The sequence below is a fragment of the Colobus angolensis genome, unplaced genomic scaffold, assembly GCF_000951035.1.
Source record: "Colobus angolensis palliatus isolate OR3802 unplaced genomic scaffold, Cang.pa_1.0 Scaffold381, whole genome shotgun sequence".
NCBI lineage: Eukaryota > Metazoa > Chordata > Mammalia > Primates > Cercopithecidae > Colobus > Colobus angolensis.
In genome coordinates, this window is record NW_012117166.1 from 422,289 (window position 1) to 442,066 (window position 19,778).

The window sequence follows — 19,778 nt, forward strand, 5'->3', positions numbered from 1 at the left end:
AAGTGAGATTCCGCTCTCTCTCACCTTCATATCCAATCCATTGGCAAGTCCTATAGATTGTGTCTTCTAAATATTTTTGATCTGCCCACTACTCTTCACCATTGCCATGTGTCCAGGCCGCATGATCTACCAGACTAGCCATAGCACCAACCTTCACAATGGTCTGCCCATATCTGCTGGGGTCTTTTTTCACCCAGTATCCACTCTGCAGCAATCAGAGAGATCTTTCTCAAATGTAACTCTCATCACCTCACCTTCTTCCTTCTTGTCTAAAATCCCTCAGTTGGTCTCTATTGCTCCCAAAATAGACAATATCCATGCTTCCTAGACTGCCATGGAAGGCCTCCTGTGAACTGGTATGTTCCTGCCTCCCTCTTCAGTCTCATCTCACCAGTGCCTCACACATCCCCTGTACTCCAGCCCTGTGGGGCCGGTTGCAGTTTGCACTCCTTGTTGTCCCTTGTCTCCTTTCCTCTGCTCACAATGCTGCCTGGTATGGTAATGCATAGTAGGCAGTGAATATATATTTGCTAAAGGAATTGCATAAATTTTACTCATCTTTAAAAATTAAACTATGTGTTTATCATACATGAAGCCTTTTCTAACCCCTTCTTCATCCTAAGTATTGCTGGCTCCACTCTCCTTTGTATATTGAGCCTTCCATCTTAGTGTCTATCTCACTTTATTGCATTTACTCGATGCTTTGTCTGTGTTCCCCTCCTGACTGTGATAGAGTGGCAGATTATTGAGGGTAGAATGGCACAATGCTCTGCACATAGGAGATGCTAAATGAGTGAATGAAAGAAGTATAAGTTGGACCTTTTTATGGTCTGAATATTGGCATATCCCCCAAATTCATATGTTGGAACCAAATGTCACTAATGTGATAGCATTAGGAGGGGGAGACTTTGGGAAGTGATTAAGTCACATGGGTTTCAACCTCATGAAAGGGATTAGTGTCCTTATAAAAGAGCCCAAAGGGAGCTACTTGTCCCTTTTCCACCATGTGAGAATACAGCAAAAAGGTGCCATCTTTGAAGCAAAACAAGCACTCAACAGACACTGAACCTGCTGGAGCCTTGATCTTGGGCTTTCCAGCCTCTAGAATTGTGAACAATAAATTCCTATTGCTGCTAGATTACCCACTCTAAGGTACTCTGTCATAGCAGCCTAAATTGACTCAAACAAACCATTTCTGGGAGTTCCCTAGAGAGAAGCTAGAGGATTCCCTGCAAGAGAACAGGTGGGAGGAGAGGAGAAAGGGGAGACTTAGTACTCCTGCCTCCATGAACAAGAGGAAGTTAACCTTGGGTATCAGAGTTGCTGGATAACTGTTTAGACACCTCTAGGCTCCCTGGCATGATGCAGCAGTGGCCTCAAGTGTAGTACATGAACTTGATAAGGCCCAGACCTGAAACTCTGGCCTTGTCTCCACCCCTTAGACTAGCAGCCAACCCCATAAGGGTAGCCATCCAAGACACCATTAGGAAAGAAAAGTAAAGCTCAAGATGCTCCTAAGGAGTAGACCCACAACCCAGCGGCTTGGCCCCTAACCTCTGTTCTCAGCTCCAGTCAACTTCCTAGTTAGACCTAATCTGAGACGCTGTCCCCCAGCTCCCAGCCCTTCAGGCTGGAGCCACTCTATAGCCTGGCCTCCCAGTACAAAGCCTTGTGTGACAGTCAGAGCTTGTTAGCTTCTACTCAACCCATCAAAGTCCTACAGAGCAAAGGGCTGACAGGTTGGGAGGGGCTGACCCTAGATCACATGAGGCCGTGAGCCACAGTCTAGGTCTATGTCCAGAGCCCCTTCCCAAGAGAGTTCAAGGGATGGGTTTGAGTCTATATTCATTGTCACTGGAAGGTGGGTGGCATTCTATCTATTTTATAGGAAAGGAAAATGAGGCTAGGACATGGAAGCTCAGAGTAAGGGCCCTCTGCTAGAATCTCAGGCTAATATTTGAGCCTGAAGCAAGCCAGCCTCCAACCTCAGCTGGGTTGTAAAGGCAGTGGAGGAATAGGGTCTTGTCTGAGACATAGCTACCTATAGTCTAGGCCCAATCCCCAGTTAAATCGTTGTCACCAAATTTGGAACCCAAAGCCTTCACCAGTTTATGACCAGAAAATAACCAAGCACTGCAACCTCCTTGCAGGTGACATGTGCTGGTCTAGATGGTGCAGATACCCAGGAGGCTAATTGGTTAGGCCAGATCCTCTGTGCCAGCAAAGCTCCTGAGGCTCCAGCAAGACTCCCAGGAGCCGTGCTCTGCAAATGTGCTTCATGGTGCCAGGTCCCTAAATCATTATTTCTCCTCTCTCTCCAGCTTGCCTCTGACACACAGCTGGTGTATTTCTGTTTTCCCGCTTCAACTTCATTCCACTTGTCATGCCTAACTCATAGCAACCCAAGCCATGAGTGGTGTTACTTGAATCACCTGGAACCACAATTTGAGGTCCCCCAGATTGGAGCTCCTCCCCTACAACTCTGAGCCAATCCTCTTTGCACATGCTTAGTTGCCCCAGGCCCTGTTGTTTCTGATGCCTTGCGGCAGGGTTGTGGTCATCTATTAGCAAGCTGAATCAGAGTCCTAGCTCCACCTCTTACTTGCTGTATAAACTCAGCTGTTCCTCTTCCTACTGTGGTTCTCTTTCCTCCCACTATGTGTAGATAGTCTGCAAAAAGCCAGTTTATGATCCGGACCTAAGAATCATCTGTGCAGAGATGAGGTTTGCCCTTTAGTCCTCCCCTTCCTTGTTTCTCACAACCTTGTTTGAGCTCAAGAGCCTCAGAGGAGAAGTTACTAACTTTTCAACTCAAAGAAAGATGTAAGATTGTTTCACAACCAAGGTCCCTTGATTCAAGTGAAGAAGCAATCTGTCTTTATTATGAGGAACTGGGGAGGTGAGGCCAGGCCAGACTCATGTCAGAAGGCCCCTCAGTGAGTGCAGCCCAGGAGACTGGTCACTTTCTGGGGCTGCGGAGGGGACTTGGCTGCATTCAGTTTCTCCACATCACTGTAGCAGTACAAATTGGGACCATGGATGAGGTACAAGCCGGGACCATTGGCGGAACATGAGTTAGGGCCAAGGGACTTTTCCACACACAAGGCTCCGTCCACCTTCTCATGGGGCCAACGAAGCTCTGTCCACGTGGCTTGAGCTCCTGACTTCAGGTCCAGCCACCACAGCCGCCGTCCTGGGGAGAAGGCACCAAACATAGCATGGCTTCCATGTCATGGGGATCCTGACCTAGGCCTTCTCATGCCCTGGTGGGGATCTATGCTACAGACAGGTAACAGAACAAGCTGCCCCCTAAGCACCCAGAAACCCCTCACCTGCCATGATATGGAGCCGAGAAGACCCAGGGCAGACAAAGGCCGCATCCACAGAGTCCAGGATAATCCCATGAGGGCTCCCGACTTCCTTCTCCAGCCGCTTTGGATAACCGCTTACTAGGGTATAGCCGCCCTTTGTCAGGAAGACATATACCTGAGTGCCCTGGAGGACAAAGGACAGTAATCAATACAGAGTTGGATATGCTTGTCCCAGTCTCCACCTCAAGCCTCTTCCCCAGTACACACCTGGACCAGATAGAGTTTTTCTTCCCAGGAAAAGGCAGCATCCACTGTTGAAGGACCCTGGGGCCACTGATGAGCAATGGGCCAGCTATGCCAGCCATCCTGGCTGGTGTCCAGACGCCAGTAGTGGGTCCCTGTAGAATACCGTAGGTTGCTCTAGGGCAGCTGGCAGAAGCCCAGGCAGAGAAGAGGCTAGTGATGATTGCAGAAATGAGTCATGAGAGGGAGAGAATGCATCCAGAGACCAAGATGGAAGAGGCCAGGTGAGAAGGAGAAATAGAGCAAGACTTGGTCAGTAATGTTGGGCACTGTGGCCTGGTTGGAACGAGAATCAGCAGATGCCTGAAAGAAAGGCAAGTGTGAAGAACAGTGGCTAAGTTTCCAGGTAAGGCCAACATCATGGGGTTGGCGGGCACTCCCTAAGGATCTCAGGTGTCCATGTGCAGAGATGTGGTTATAGATAATGAGATACAGTGTCCAAAAGTTAAAAAGGAAGCACTGCTTCTGCTGAATGTTCTCACTCTGGCTGTGTTCTCCAGTCCCTCCCTGTGAGGTGGTGGGAGAGTGAGGGAGTAGCTGGGCTAGCACCCCATTTTTCTTCTCCTCTTTTCACAACAACTTATTAAGGAATTATCTAGGCTCCCATTTATCTTTTTTCCTCAATCCTCTTCTATTACACTTCTGTCCCTCAACCATTGAAATTGTTCTTATGCAGGTTGCTAGTATTCTCCAGTTTGCCAGATCTCATGGTCAATTCTCTGTTTTCATCTGACCCCACCTCTCAGGAGCACTTGACTGCTCGCTACTTCCTTCTCCTGTAAATGTCTTTTTCTGGAACTTGGCTTCTGTGACACCAGGCTCTCCCAGTATCCCTCTTATCTTTTTTGACTACTCTTTTCTTCAACCTGATATCTAAATATTGGAATCCCCTAGTTTGGGCCTCTTCTCTTCTCTCTCTCCCCTCATTTCCTTGGCAATCTCACCTAGTCCAGGGGCTTTAAATGCCATCTATGTGCTGATGACTTCCAATCTGTTCTTACCAGCTCTGACTGACCTCCCCTTTGAGCTTTAGGTTCCAAATCAGTGCCAATAGGCACCCAAAACCTAATATGTCCAAACTGATTTCTGCTCCCAACACACACACTCCCTAGTCCTCCCCAATTTTAGAAAACAAAGCCACCAGCCTCTCATTTGCCGAGTCTGCAAAAGCTGAGTCATTCTTGAAACCTCTTTTCCCTGATTTATTTTTAAATAAATAAAAAAGTCATTTATTTATTTATTTAGAGATGGAGTTTCACTCTTATCCCCAGGCTAGAGTGCAATGGTGCAATCTTGGCTCACTGCAACCTCCACCTCCCAAGTTCAAGCAATTCTCCTGCCTCAGCCTCCCAAGTAGGCTGAGATTACAGGCATTCCCAGCTAATTTTGTATTTTTAGTAGAGATGAGGTTTCACCATGTTGTTCAGGCTGGTCTTGAACTCCTGACCTCAGGTGATCCACTTGCCTTGGCCTCCCAAAGTGCTAGGATTACAGGCGTGAGCCACTGCGTCTGGCCTATCCTATCTATTAGTTAATGCTGTCAGCTCTACCTCCAAAATATATCATGCTGACTCCTCACTACCTCTGCTGCTATCATCCTAGTCTAAGCTGTCATCACCTCTGATTTGGACAACTGCAGGAATTGCTAGCTGGATTCCTTGCTTACATGATTGTACCTTTATAACTTATATTCTGCAAAAAGTCAGAGTGATCTTTTATAAAAAATGAGTTAGAATATATCACAGCCCTGTTCAAGACCTTCTGATGACACCCTTTTATGGTTGAAAACCCTTACCAGGTCTAGGTAACCTGGCCACTGCCTTCCCTGCTCTTTCAAGTCACCCAACTGCTCTTTCTCTGTCTTCCAGCTTCACCAGGCTTCCTTCTTGATTCCTTGAAGTATGTGCTGCTCACCCTCCCTAAAATGCTTTTCCTCCAGCACATTGTGTGGCTAATTCCTTCTCATCACTGAAGTCTCAGCTCAAAAATTATTTCTTCAGAAGAGGGCCCTCATTCTCCTCACCTCTATGCCACTATCCTGTCTTATTTTCTTCACAATCCTTAATATTACCTAAAAGTATTCTCTTTCTTCCTTTCTCTTTGTTATTGTCCTCTCACTTTAGCAGAGCCTATCAGGGCAGGCATCCCATCTGCCATGTTGACTACTGTATCTCAGTGCCTAGGACAATGCCCACTACTTATCAGATACTCAACAATATTTGTTGAGTAAACACCTAGTGTTCTTGCTGCAACCACAAGTTCTCTTATTAGCTGTGTACTGAGTGTATACTGTTGACTGATATATCCACCTCCCCTGGGAGGTCTCCCACTGAAATTACCCTGCTCAGGAACCGTATTTATTTTATTTTATTTTGAGACAGGGTCTCAATCTGTCACCCAGGCTGGATTGCAGAGGCGCAGTCATGGTTCACTGCAATCTCTGCCTCCCACACTCAAGCAATCCTCCTACCTCAGCCTCCTGAATAGCTGGGACTACCAGTACATGCCACCACACCTGGCTAATTTTTTGTATTTTTAGTAGAGATGAGATTTCACCATGTTGCCCAGGCTGGTCTAGAACTCCTGGACTCAAGTGATCTGCCTGCCTCAGTCTCCCACAGTGCTGGAATTATAGGCGTGAGCCACCACACCTGGCCCAGGGGCCCTATTTTGAGAACCAGAGCTATGCTGCTTTGTGCAGTGAAGTAAGTGATGAGTCCCCAATCCATTAATGTAGCCAATACATAGGCTGGCAATCAACCACTTTAATGTGGTGTGGTCTGAAAATATGGACTGGGCCATTCAGATTCCCTCTCTGGAAATCTTACTAGGAAAAAAGAACAACTGAGGGAGGTATCAGTTGGATCTGAGACTGAAAGATCATGAAGTAGTGAGAAGGTGGAAAGAACATGATGGTCCATGTGCAAGCCAAAGTTGTGAAGAAGCAAAGAGAATACATAAATACCTATGAGGGGCCTGGCACCATTATTTATGCCTGTAATCTTAGCACTTTGGAAGGCCGAGGCAGGCGGATCACCTGAGGTCAGGAGTTCAAGACCAGCCTGGCCAACATGGTGAAACCCCATCTCTACTAAAAATGCAAAAATTAGCTGGGATGGATGTACGCGCCTGTAGTCCCAGCTATTTGGGAGGCTGAGGCAGTAGAATCGCTTGAATCCGGGAGGCAGAGGTTGCAGTGAACCAAGATTGTGCCATTGCACTCCAGCCTGGGCCAGAGAGTGAGACTCCATCTCAAACAACAGCAACAACAACTACTACAACAACAACAACAAAACTATGAGGCAGAGAAAGAAAAAAGATTTACCATGCTGTAGCTGGGTCATGTTGGTGTTTTTACCAAGATAGTGCATTCTCACCTCAGGTAGGAATATATATATATATATATAAATTATATCATATATTATTATATTATACTATACTATATATATTACGTTTTATATATATTATATATATATATATATATATGGGTTTTGTTTTGTTTTTGTTTTGTTTTGTTTTTTGAGACAGCGTCTCACTCTGTCACGCAGGCTGGAGTGCAGTAGCATGATCATGGCTCACTGAAGCCTTGAAGTGGATGGGACTATAGGAACGCACAACCACACCCAACTAATTTTTACATTTTTTGTAGAGATGAGGTTTTGTCATGTTGCCCAGGCTGGTCTCGAACTCCTAGGCTCAAGTCGCTCAAGCGATCCACCCGCCTCAGCCTCCCAAAGTGCTAGGATTACAGGCGTAAGCCACGATGCCTGGCCTGGATATATTTAATATAAAGTGTTCTCTCTATGCTGTGTGTTCTCTCAACAGCAATGGAACATACCTGACAACACTTTTCATTTAGGAGTTCGATAGCATTCTCATTATGGCCACATCGCCTTGAAGTTCTGTGATCTCTAAATGGCTTGGTGTCTCTCTCTATTTCTGTGTGTTTCCTGTGGCCCTGCTTTCACAAGCTCTCACTCACTCTCTCTCTTTCTGAATTTCATGTTGTCTGTGTGTCCTCCCAGTGGGCTCTCACCATGGCTGCATGTTCTCTTGATACTTATATGTTCTTACTATGGCATATGTTCTCAGTTTAATGTTGTATTTTCACTAGAGGTGTGTGTTTCACCTTAGCTGTATGTTCTTATTATAGTGTGCGATTGCACATTCCACTGCTGTGGAGATTTGCTCTCCATGTGGTTATGTATTTTCAACAGAACTTGATAGTCGTAACTGGTCAAATTTGTCCAAGGGTCAGGAGCCAGAAAATTTTTGTGTGAAAAAATATTTTCACTATCTTATATTCTTACCACTGTCCTAATTATACATACATCTTAGGTTGGATATTGATGTGCTTGCTCACTACTCTTGGGGATATTCTCAACTGTGCAGCATGACTATTTACTGCCTGACTGAACTCAGAACAGCCCCTAGGTATTATTAGATGGTTTTTACCATCTAATACCATTGATGCCACAGGTCAAGGGAGGGGTATCTCCATTGGCTACTCAGAGGAGAAACCTTCACAGGCTAGTGAAGCCAGCTTCTAAAGGTCTAAAGTACCCAACACTTCTCAGCTGGTTCTCAGCAAGGAGAACATCTCATCCCTAGGCAGTGAGATACCCAGGGGTCTGGACATAGGAACCAGGAACCTGGAACAAGATGGAGTTCTGAAGATAAACAGGGGGAGTCAGAGGACTCAGAAAGATATGCAAGAACAAAGGGAGGCAAGGAGGTACAGAGACACATAGAAGTCCAGGGAGCAAAGGAAAGCCAGAAGGCTCAGCAGGGCATTGAGCAAGGAGGACACAAAGAGTCATAGGGGCCCAGAGAGGTCCACAGACGGCACAGCCATAGGAGGAGATGGCAGACAGGTGGATGAAGTTAGGGGCTTGGGCAATGACAGAAAAGATTGAGAAATATGCCTCAGAGATAAGGGATGCAGAAGGGCATGCAGAAGGATGGGGACAGAGGGGACAAAATAAGTGACACAGTGATGACAATGGAAAAATGTGTCAAGGATGGGAGATACAAGTAAAAGAGATGTGAGAGCACACTGGGGGAGTTGGGGGCATCTCTCACCACTGAAGGCATAGGTGGCACCATGGTTGTCAGACATCAGTGCAGACAAGACTAGATGTGGGCTACAGCGCATATATTCAGGGCCATGGTGGGTACCGTTCCCATGGCCAGTCCCATTCCTGTGTCCATGGCCTGGAGAGAGAAATGGGTGAGGAGAACACAGAAGGAGGCCAGAGGTCAGAGTGAGGTCCAAGGTGGAAGAGATGGCTGGGGTTAGTGGGGTGTGAGTTTTCCCATGTGAGGGCAATGGGAAAATTCAGAATGGAAATGGGGCTAGATTAAGGGCCAAGGTGTTGCAACATGGAGTTAAGGTGAGAGCTAGAACACATGAGATCCACAAGCTCAGGGAAAGTGGATGAATTCTGACAGGTCTCAAGTGTTAGGACTTTCTCACCTCTGCCAGGGCAGGGCATGAAGTAGTCTCGGACATCCAGCGGGTACCTGGGAGGCACCTCTCCCGTGACAGGGTTGAAGCGCAGGAATTGGTTACCCTGGAAGCAGTAGTAGCGGCCCAGCCATCTCAGGGCAGAGGAGCAGTTCCCAACAGCTGACCAGTAACGCTTCTTCATGGTTCCCGTAGCCAAGTCCCAGAACCATTTGTGGTCACCTTTGTCCAATCAATCAACAGGCATTTGGTGAGACCGAGTTATACCCTCCTTCATGCTTTCTCTGGGTCCCAGGATGAGCCAGATAATGGTACTGACCACATGGACTCACAACCATCAGAGAGACAGCTAAAGGAGAGTGATCATACACCAAAATTCAGCAGCAAAGCGCACAGGATCAGTTCAGCAAAGGCAGTGGGGAGACTCAGGGAAAACTTTCCAGGGAAGATGATACTTCAACTGAAATCTGAAATAGGAGTTAAAAGGCACACAACAAGGAGAGATGGAACCCCAGAGAGAGGAAAGATTCCAAAGCAGGAAGGAAACTGAGTGTACAGAGAATAGCGTAAGGTTTCTGGAGCTTAGTGTTAAGGTAAAGGTATGATAAAAGTCAAAGCTGAAGGGCCAGTAGGGATTTAGCCATGGAGAGCCTTGTATGTAAGACTAAGGAGGGTAGATTTGTCTTAAGGGTCATGGGGAACCACGAGGTTCAGTGAACCAAGAATGTAATTCACATAGAATTACACTCAGTTACCTTTACCAGAATGACTTCCTCTCCTTCCCTCACTTGACCTCTAGACCATAAGTGGCTTCTCTATTTCCCTTCCTTAAAAAGCCACATAGTGGCTCCACCACCACCATCACTACCACTATTACCATCACTACTGGCATCGCTACCAACCCACCACTACTCCAGGTTCTTGGATTCCAGCCTGGACTAACCTTGGAAGAAGAGGATGCCTTCAGCTTGACATTCTCCACGGTGACATTCCACGGCTGCATCCAGTGGGGATGGGATTCCAGGAAATTTGTCTTGGAGCAACTTTGGGTATCCTTTCTCCTTTTCAGGAGGGTATACCCAGACTTTGTCCCCCTGCATTCAAAAGTACTCTCTTTTTGACTGTACATCCCCAGACACTGCCACTCTGCATTTACACACATTTTTTATCTATTGTGCTTATACAATATCCTCCTGTGGCCCCACACATTCTCAGTCCATCTGTGGACAACAATGTTCTGTCCTTTTGCACAATACACACCCTCAGTTTGTGCAAATCCAGTCACTATTCCTATAACACACACCTCTAGCTCTGTACCCAGACACTCCTGTGGCACATTTATCTGCAACACCATCAGTGTTGACAAACATATCCACAAATGTTCATCCTGCAATCATCCATACATTAGTACATTCATTTCTTCATTCATTCATTCATTCATTCATTCATTCAAGAAACAGTCACTGAATAACTACTATATGCCAGGCATTGTGAGAGGCACTGAGGATGACAAGACTCTGTCTTTCACTTCGGGAAGTTCACTGTACAAAAGCAGAAAGGACTCCTACAACCCTAGCCATGCAACAACCAAGGTGTAGTGTAAAGAGCGCACTGAGAATATAAACGGAGTGCCTAAGTCTGCCTAGAGAACTTGTGGAAGGTTTCACACCACAGAGGAAGCACTGGGTCCAAGAGCTGAAAAATCAGCAGGAAGTTTCCAGGTTGACAAGTGAGGAAAGGGTGTTACCAGCAGAGGGAGCAGCATGCAGAGCCCAAACATGAGGAAGCAGTGTGCTCCAACTTCATGTAGATTTGTATGGCTGGCACACAGTGAATGTGGCCGGGGAAGAGATAAACCTGAGAAGATAACCAAGGCCCAGATCATGAGACCCTGTGTGCACTTGGTTTGTAGTAATCAGGCACATTTTGGGGTCATTTACTGAAACAGGAAACACAGGAGGAAAGGTTGGTTTGTAAAGAAGATGCAAAGCTTCGTTTGGGGGATGTTGAATTTTAGATGCCTGTGGAACATATAATTGGAAAGAGATGTCTGGAGTTCAGAAGGCAGATCTAGATCCAGTGTCCACAGCATAGATATTCCTCAGAGCCATGGTGATGATTGAGATCACTGAGGGAAGGTATATGGAAAGGCTAGGATGGATCCCCAAGGAACATTAGGGAACTGGCTGAGAAAGAATGAGACATTTGAAAAGAGAGAGAAAAGAGGCAGGAGGGAAAACAAAGCCAACAGTCAGGACTTCCCCAACCACACAGCACCTTTGGCAAGGTAGGAGAAGGCACCCCTTCCTCTGAGCAGACACAGCCTGGGTCACATGGGACTTCGCGAGCACAGCAGACTGGATTTCATGTTCCATACGCTCTTCTGGCCAGGTGCCATTGTGTTGGGAACAATTTGCCTTGCCCTTTGAAGGGGACTTGATACAGGGTCATAGAAGGCAAGGGAAGAAATTGCCAGGGAAAAAAGGATGGCCAGCAGTGTGAAGTACAACAGAATGGTGTAGAACTAAGACTAGGACTGAAGAATAGCCACTGGATGGTGTACCTGCCAGGCCCACATGCATGCACACTCCCTTAGCCTGAGCTTTTACAGGAAAGGAGGGCACATGGGAAAGAAATCTGCTACCTATTGCTATGGGCTCCATGCCAAGGCCATTTGGGGGAAGGGTCCCCAGTGTCGATTCTAGACCTCTCCAGCCTGGCCCTGATTTTGGCCCAGCAGTACCTTGATCAGAAAGACACTGTTGTGACCACGACGGAATGCAGCATCCACAGGGCTGGTGAAATTCTTCCATGTCTCTGAGATTAACTCCCGGGCCCATTTGTGACTCTTCCACACAAACTCTCCTGAAAAAACCCACAATCACTGAGGGGCCCAGTGAAAAAACTTTGACCTACAGAAATAGCTTGAGAGAAGCTGTCAGTGATACCCTCAGATAATTCCTAAGACCTCCCACAGACAGGGATACCCTTCATGAAGGAGAATAAGTCTAAGGTCCTAAATACCCCAACCTCAGTCCCTCCTACCTTTAAAAAACAGCATGGTTCCATTGTCATCCAGGGTGGTAGCATCAAAGCTCCAGCCATCTGAGCAGCGTTCTGGGGCGGAGGTAGGGAGATGGTAAAGTAAAAAACAAACAAACAAACGAAGGTGATAAAATGCAGAGACACAACCAGACAGATAGATAGACTTTGAAAGTCAGGGCCTCACCAGTCACGTCTGGGTCTGGCTTGGTCTCGCCTTCAGCAACATTCCCATGGGCACTAGTCCTAGGGAGAACAAGATAGATATCTGGGTCCACTGGGATTGACTCCTCTCTCATAGCTCCTGACCCCAAATTTGACTGAGGCCTAAAAACTGGCCCTACCTTACCCTAGCCCAGAACTCAATCCTTCACTTCTAGTCCCAGCTTTACTCACGGAGGAAGAGGGTTGGCAATGGCCAGAGACCAGCACAGGCTCCACAACCCCAGTGCAATGGGTGCTCCCAGTGCCCTAGCCATGCTGAGCTGCAGATGCCACAGGACAGCTCTGGGCGACCAGTTGAACTCTCTATATAAAGTTGGCAGCAGCACCACCCCCACCTCCAACTCCACTGGGAATGAGCTGTCTCCCAGGACTAAGCCAATATTGGCTGATTACATCACTGCAAATAAGGTCAGGGTCTGGACAGAAATCTGAATCCAACACTCCCTTTTCCCGGCAGCTGCCCCCCAACCCCCTTCAGCAACTTTCAAGCAGTGACTCGGTTACACTGCTGATGTCCAGCTGTGACTCTCACACTGGCAATGGGTCCAGGTGCCCATAAGAAGCGAGTAGACTGAGGATCACCTTTTATGACTGAGTTTATCTCCACAATGGGGGAGGTGAGAAAAGGAGGGAACTAATATTTCTCTGTACTGTGTCAAGCCCTGCTCTAAGGCAGCTAGAGACAGCAATACTTACTACATTTAGTAACCACACACACAGATAAACTCACTTAGAAATAGTCAGAGAACAACTTTTTCCAAGCTTCATCAGGGGACTTTCTGGGGCATGCTCAAGCCTCTTCAGCTTTACCCTTGGGCTAGTGAGTCTGGGGACAATAATGTCTCACTGTTGTCAAATGTCCAAGCCCCATGCCCAGCCTCTCACCTTCCCCGACTGGCAAAGAGCTTTGCAAAAAGTGCCTGGAAGTGAAGGGTTGACAGTAATGAGACAGGAAGAGGAGGTGTCTCTCTTCCAGAGAGTACCACCACTACTAGTAATCAGTCTTTCTTGGTAGTTTCCACCTTGGGGGAAAATGCTTTATTTACCCAACACAGAACAAATAGAACTGTAACTGGGGTTTCACAATATTTATAACTGACTCCTGCTTAAATGCTACCTTCTCAATGAAGCCTTTCTTGATCACATTATCTAGCCATTTCAGACCCTTGCTTGTTTTATTTCACTTACTAAAACTTGAAATTCTTTCATCTGTCTACTTATTTGGTGATGGTTGTTGTTGCTTTGCTTTGTTTTGCCTGTCTTGTTTACCATTATATATCCCTGACTCCTAAAATAGTGCCTAGCATATAATAGTTGTTCCAGAAATATTTGTTGAATGAAAAAAATGCAAAAATGCATTTCAAGTACTGAGTAGTGCTGCTAGTGTTACAGTCAAATTTCTGACAATTTTCCCCTGTCTAGGGTAGGAGAATATTAGGAATTGGGGGTAGGTTATGGTAGTAGGCATAATGAGATCTAAGAGTCACAGACGCCCTTTATCTGACAGTCATGTTTCTCTCTCCAGTGTCTCAGCCCCACATCCATCTCTTCCTGGGATCTCACCTGCTATCCTCAGTACTTCCTGGGCCCACTCCCAAAGCTGACCCATTTCTATGTGAGATTTGCCTACTGAGTCAGAAAAGAATTATGGGCAGACTCAGCTATGGGTCAGGATGAGGTTCCAGGACCCCCGCTCCTTAGCCAAGGCTGAAAGAGCCCTGATCCCTCACAAATGGCTCCATACCCCTGACAGTCCCATATATAATCTTACCAAAAGTCTCAGATCCCTTTTCTACTCTGCAAAGTTTCCTTCCAACAGGAAAACAAAGATTTCAGAACCTCTGGAACAACATGTCACCAGGCCTCTACCATTAGGCTCGATGTCCTCTCATAACTTACGAATGAAAATGTGCTGTGAACATCATTCCCTCCTCATAGGTCAGTGGGCAAGGCTGGAGTCTCTGAGTCCTTGGCAGCCTGGGCAATGCCATCACTGCTACAGCCAATGTCTCACACTCACCTTCTCCCCATTGCAGGGTATGTCTTGTTTCTGGGTGTTAGGCAATGGGAGCCACTATTCCAAGACTCCCCCTTACCTTTTCTTTCCCTCTCAGCCTCTGAAACCTTATATTCTCCCTCCTGAGCACTCCATAACCCTCCATCAGCAATTTTCTCAACAACTTGTCTCCAGCTGTCAGAACCCTGCCTGAATCCCACAGATTTTGCTGGGCCTGCCTGGGGAGAGGGAAGATTTCACCCCAAGAAACAAACACCCCACAGAAAAACCCATAGTGAGTATTTAATAGTCCTACTAGCTGACTTGCCAGTCCAGGGGTGCAGTCTCCTTCTGGCCTAACAGCGCTGTTCTGAAGGCATACAGCACATATACTGGATGGTCTTTTTTCAGCTTGACCCCTTCCCCACATGGCCCTGGTCCGCCTCACAGCACGCCTGGATCCATCTATCCCAGAATACTACTTTATGGTCCCTTTTCACTGCTGCTTCCTAATTCACCTGTGTACCCCAGAATGGCTTACATACCATTACTGGAGCTTCCTGCTCCACCCAGGGACTAGGCCAGCAGAGTCACCTGCACTGCAGGCAATCCAGGTTGAAGTCAAGTTTTGGGCAGGAGTTGAAAGTAGAAGATTGTACGCATTTGGGAACCGAGGGCTGTGAATATGTTGGCCACCCTGGTGTTGGTCACAGGGTACAAGCCAAGACTTCTCAGGGTACTCAAGACTCAGCAGCCTTGCTTCTCTTCCCTTCACTACAGGAGTCCCCTTCTGTGGGTCCTCAGTCCTTCCCAGGCTTCCTGCCTGGGCTGAGGAAATAAGCTTGTGGGTACTTGGGCCTGAGCACCCCCTGGAGGCCGGAGGAATCAGTGCACTTCCGCCCTTTAACTAGAGGTCAGAGCCCAGGAGTTTTTCCTCTCTGAAACTGGCCTCCATAGTGTTCGTCCCTCACTGCTCTCAGCCCTGTCTGTGCAGCCTTAGTGGCATGCACCCTTCTATGCTTCTTTTCCTTCCTCTGCAAACCTTGCTTCCCAGAATGGATTTGGGGACCCTAATGTCTTGCTTCTCTGGGAACTCGAGCCCAGAGAAATTCAACCATCTCTTTTCCTGTGTAGTCTTCTCAATCCTCCTAACCAGCAGCTTTTTGACTTCTCCCAGAAGGGGTCTGAACATGAATCTGCAAATGTTTTCATGGACAGAGCTTCCTCCTGCATTGCCAAGAGTCATAAGCTGGACACTGACCTGCTATCCCTTGGAATGGCTATGTCCGTGTCCAGCCTGCTCTGCTGTTGATGAGTTCTCTGACCTTAGCCATTTCTCCTGGGTCCACTGAGTGCTAGGTGTGGTGGGCCTGAAGCCTGTGAGTGTATACTCCAGGGAGCAGGAATTGAATGTCCCCTTTCCTCAGGGGTAGGAGGCTTAGGGATAAAGCTCCAGGCAGCCAAAGAGCTTGCTAATCCCAGCTGACCCCTCCAACATAAACATTTCCTCTTGCTCAGTCTACAATGGGCCTTCTGAAGAGTCCATTCTTGCTTCTCTATCAATAAATAGTAATAATTTGCTCATATCTATTGGATACACATGTCTGGCACTTGATATGAATGATATCATATAATTCATATCATAGCTATATAGCACTTGCTATGGTTTGAATGCTTTTGTCCCCTCCAAATTCATGTGTTGGAAGCTTAATTCCCAATGTGCCAGTGTTTGGAGGTGGGGACTCATGAGAGGTGTTTAGGTCATGAGAGCTCTGCCTGATTAATGGATTAATGCTGCTATAAAAAGGGCTTTCAGAAGTGGATTCTCTCTCTTCTGCTTTTCTGCCACGTGATGAACAGCATTTGTCTCCTCCAGAGGATGCAGCATTCAAAATGCCATCGTAGGAATAGAGACCAGGCCCTCACCACACACCAAACCTGCTGGGCACTTTGATCTTCGAATTCCCAGCCTCCAGAACTGTGAGAAATACATTTTTGTTCACTATAAATCACCAGTCAGGGCATTTTGTTATAGCAGCACAAACAGACAAAGGTCGTACTATTAGTCCCATTTTATGAACGAGGAAGCCAATATTAGGTATCTTAGCCACATCACATTGCTAGCAATTGGCAGAGCCATGATTTAAAACTTGGGTGCCTGACTGCTAGGGGTGTGTTCCTACAAGGATAGTGTGTTCTTAGCAAGGGGTTTGCTGGTAAATATTTAACAACGTCTCTCTAGAGGGGAAAAAGCACTGATTTGTAACATTTGCTGATTTTTGTGATATAAATACTCCTACCATGGCCAACTTTAAGCTACCAACAAGACATCACCAAATGTATAGTTGGGAAGGGATATACAGTAACACACTGCATGCAATATTCCTACCATATAGATATAAATAATCATAAGACCACAGGGGATAGTAAAATAATTAGGAAGTAATTAGTTTTAAGTACCGATTATCCTTGGTTTCAATAGAATGTATTTAAGTTTATATAGTTTGATTTTAAATAATAGCTGTATTTTAACAACCAGCTCTCAAAATTCTAAATTTGACAATCAGCTCTCATGAGCCAGCTCCAGCACCCCAGTTTACCATGCTGCCTTTGTGTACAGGACAAGGATCCTACCTGCTTTAGTCACTGCTATATCTTCAGCACTGAGAACAATGCCTGAAATACTGTATGTATTTAATAAATATTTAATCCTGTTATTCCTACTCCCTAATTATACATAACATCTGTCCATTTCTCTCTGCCTCTTTAGTAATACGAACACCATCTTTTCTTGTCTGACAATTGAAATAGCTCTTCTACAACACATTCTTTATAACAACCACAGTGATCTTTAAAAATGTATCTGAAATCACCTTATGCTCCTGCCTAAAATGTTTTCTTGAAGTCAGCTGTAATTTTTTTTTTTTTTTTTTGAGACAGAGTCTCGCTGTCACCCAGGCTGGAGTACAGTGGCACAATCTCGGCTCACTGCAACCACTGTCTCCTGGGTTCAAGCAATTCTCCTGCCTCAGCCTCCCGAGTAGCTGGGACTATAGGCGCATGCCACCACACCTGGCTAATTTTTTGTAGAGATGGGGTTTCACCGTGTTAGCCAGGATGGTCTTGATCTCCTGACCTTGTGATCTGCCCATCTTGGCCTCCCAAAGTGCTGGGATTACAGGCGTGAGCCACTACACCCGGCCTAAGTCAGTTGTAATTCTAATGTATACACAGTATTCAAGAGGAACAGTTTAGAGATGCTGATTTCTGATTTTCATTCTCAATTCTCTTCCTACCCCACAGAATCACTGTCCAGTTTAAAGTTTGTTTCACAGGGTATCCCTTTCATTCTTATCACTTAAACTTTTCAGTGGTTTATTGTTATACTCCAAACCAAATCCAAGCTCTTTACCTTAAATGATCCAAGGCAGGCCTAATTCTCCAAATTTGTTCCTTTCCCCTCTCCCTCCAACCTCCTTCCTCTCTAGCCACTCCTGGCCTCCTTTCGGATTCTCAAACACATCAAGATCTCAACCCCTCAGGACCTTTGTACTTGTTTTTCCTTTGTCTGAAAATCTCTATCAACTCTTCTTAACACAGCTAGTTCCCTACCCACCCGCTCCAGCCCTACAGGTCACTGCTTAAAGAGGCCTTCCTTATTCACTCTACTTAACACTATATTCTCTATCATTGTATTCTATTCATTTCCTTCACAGCTTGAACTCAAATTGTTATTACACATTTAGTTCCTTGTTGCTTACTTGTCTGCCTTCTCCACTAGACTGTAAGTTTAATAAGGGCAGGGACCATTTCTCTGTATTCCCAGGGCCCATTCCTCTGTCTGACTAATAGTAAGTACTCAACAAATACTTGTTCAATAAATAAATGAACCTGCAGACCACAAATGGCCATAGGGCTGTTCTGATCACCAGACAGCCCTATATGAGCAAAGTGTGAACGCTTGAAGGACCACAACATTCTGACAGCAGGGGCTTTGCTGTGTCCCCCAAATCTGTGACAATCATTCAAGACCTGGCCTCCACTGTCAGGCACTACTTTCATCTACTTGGCCCCAAGGCCTGAATTGGAAAGAAAATGCCCACCACGGCTGGATTTAGAAGGAACAGAATGACTCCACCTTGATGTACCTTTTCCATGGCATAGGAAGACTACCTAATCTGAATCTATGGAAATCAGCCCTAGCAGCCTGTTCTTAGGCTAGTAGAAAAGCCATTTGTGGCATCCCACCCAAGGAAGGTCACCCTTACCGCCTTTTTATTCCCCTGCTACTTTTAGGTGTTCACAATGTAAACATGTGAGAGGTTGAGAGCTGGAAGCTTTGAGTTTCCATTCTGTATTACTGCTGGTGCCTTGCTCAAGATAGGGGTGGAGAAAAATAGAGCATCACCTGAGAGCTCTTGGGGAGGACTCCACTGGTCCTGAGCGACTGATAATTGAGCACACGATCTCTGCTGGCCAGGGCATGGGCTTAGGCAATTCCACTCATGATCAGAGCCAGAAGGGCAGGCTCCATCAGAGCACCTGCACTAAAATAAATCTTCAGGGAGCTCATCTGTCCCTCCACCTATCTATCAGGTTTCTTTTGTGTGTGTGTGTGTGTGTGTGTGTTTTGAGGTAGAGTTTTGCTCTTGTTGCCCAGGCTGGAGTACAGTGGCACGGTCTCAGCTCACTGTAACCTATGCCTCCCAGGTTCAAGTGATTCTCCTGCCTCAGCCTCCCAAGTAGCTGGGATTACAGACACCCACCACCACGCCTGGCTAATTCTTATATTTTTAGTAGAGATGGGGTTTCACCATGTTGGCCAGGCTGGTCGCAAACTCCTGACCTCAGGTAATCCATCCACTTTGGCCTCCCAGAGTGCTGGGATTACAGGTGTGAGCCACTGTGCCTGGCCTATGTATCAGGTTTCAGCCAGTGGGCCAGAGAGGACCAGGGAAGTAAATATAACCAAGATTTCCATATAGTCCAAATGGGACTCCCTTGATCTCTACAAAGCCCCCATGGTCTTAGACAGATCCATGGATAGTCCCTCTTATCCTAGCCCCAGGAATTGTGCTATACCAGATCAATGTCTTGATCTTTTCCATGACCTCTCATGATCTACTTTCCCAGATCCAACATTCCCCAAATCTTGTTGAATGCTTTCTCTGCCAGCCATCATGCTAGGTGCAAGGGGCACAAGGGTGAACAGGGTGCTATAACTTTACCAGTTAGGAGTATGACAGCTACAGATTCAAATCTGGGCTCTGCTCTTCATCAACAGTATGACCTATTTCTGTGAGCTTCAGTCTTTTGTAGAGAGAAATCATAGTACCTACTTGCCAAATCATCACTGACTGCTGCTTTCAATTCTCTCCAGAGATGGCAGCAAAACCCTGGCAGACTAGAGCCCAGGAGAGAATGTGAGGACCCT

The 19,778-nt window shown here is 46.4% G+C and overlaps 1 protein-coding gene across 1 annotated transcript; it reads right to left on the reverse strand.

The window, feature by feature from the left end:
* Nucleotides 1–2,842: 2,842 nt before the first annotated feature.
* Nucleotides 2,843–12,657, reverse strand: HPX (hemopexin). Its single transcript, XM_011954313.1, has 10 exons — nt 12,520–12,657; nt 12,311–12,369; nt 12,127–12,198; nt 11,825–11,946; nt 10,025–10,175; nt 9,091–9,303; nt 8,697–8,828; nt 3,579–3,709; nt 3,333–3,495; nt 2,843–3,193 (listed from the first exon to the last, which is right to left on the reverse strand). The coding sequence occupies exons 1-10, from the start codon at nt 12,600–12,602 to the stop codon at nt 2,934–2,936; spliced, it is 1,386 nt and encodes a 461-aa protein (XP_011809703.1). The 5' UTR covers nt 12,603–12,657; the 3' UTR covers nt 2,843–2,933.
* Between the last annotated feature and the right edge of the window lie 7,121 nt (nt 12,658–19,778).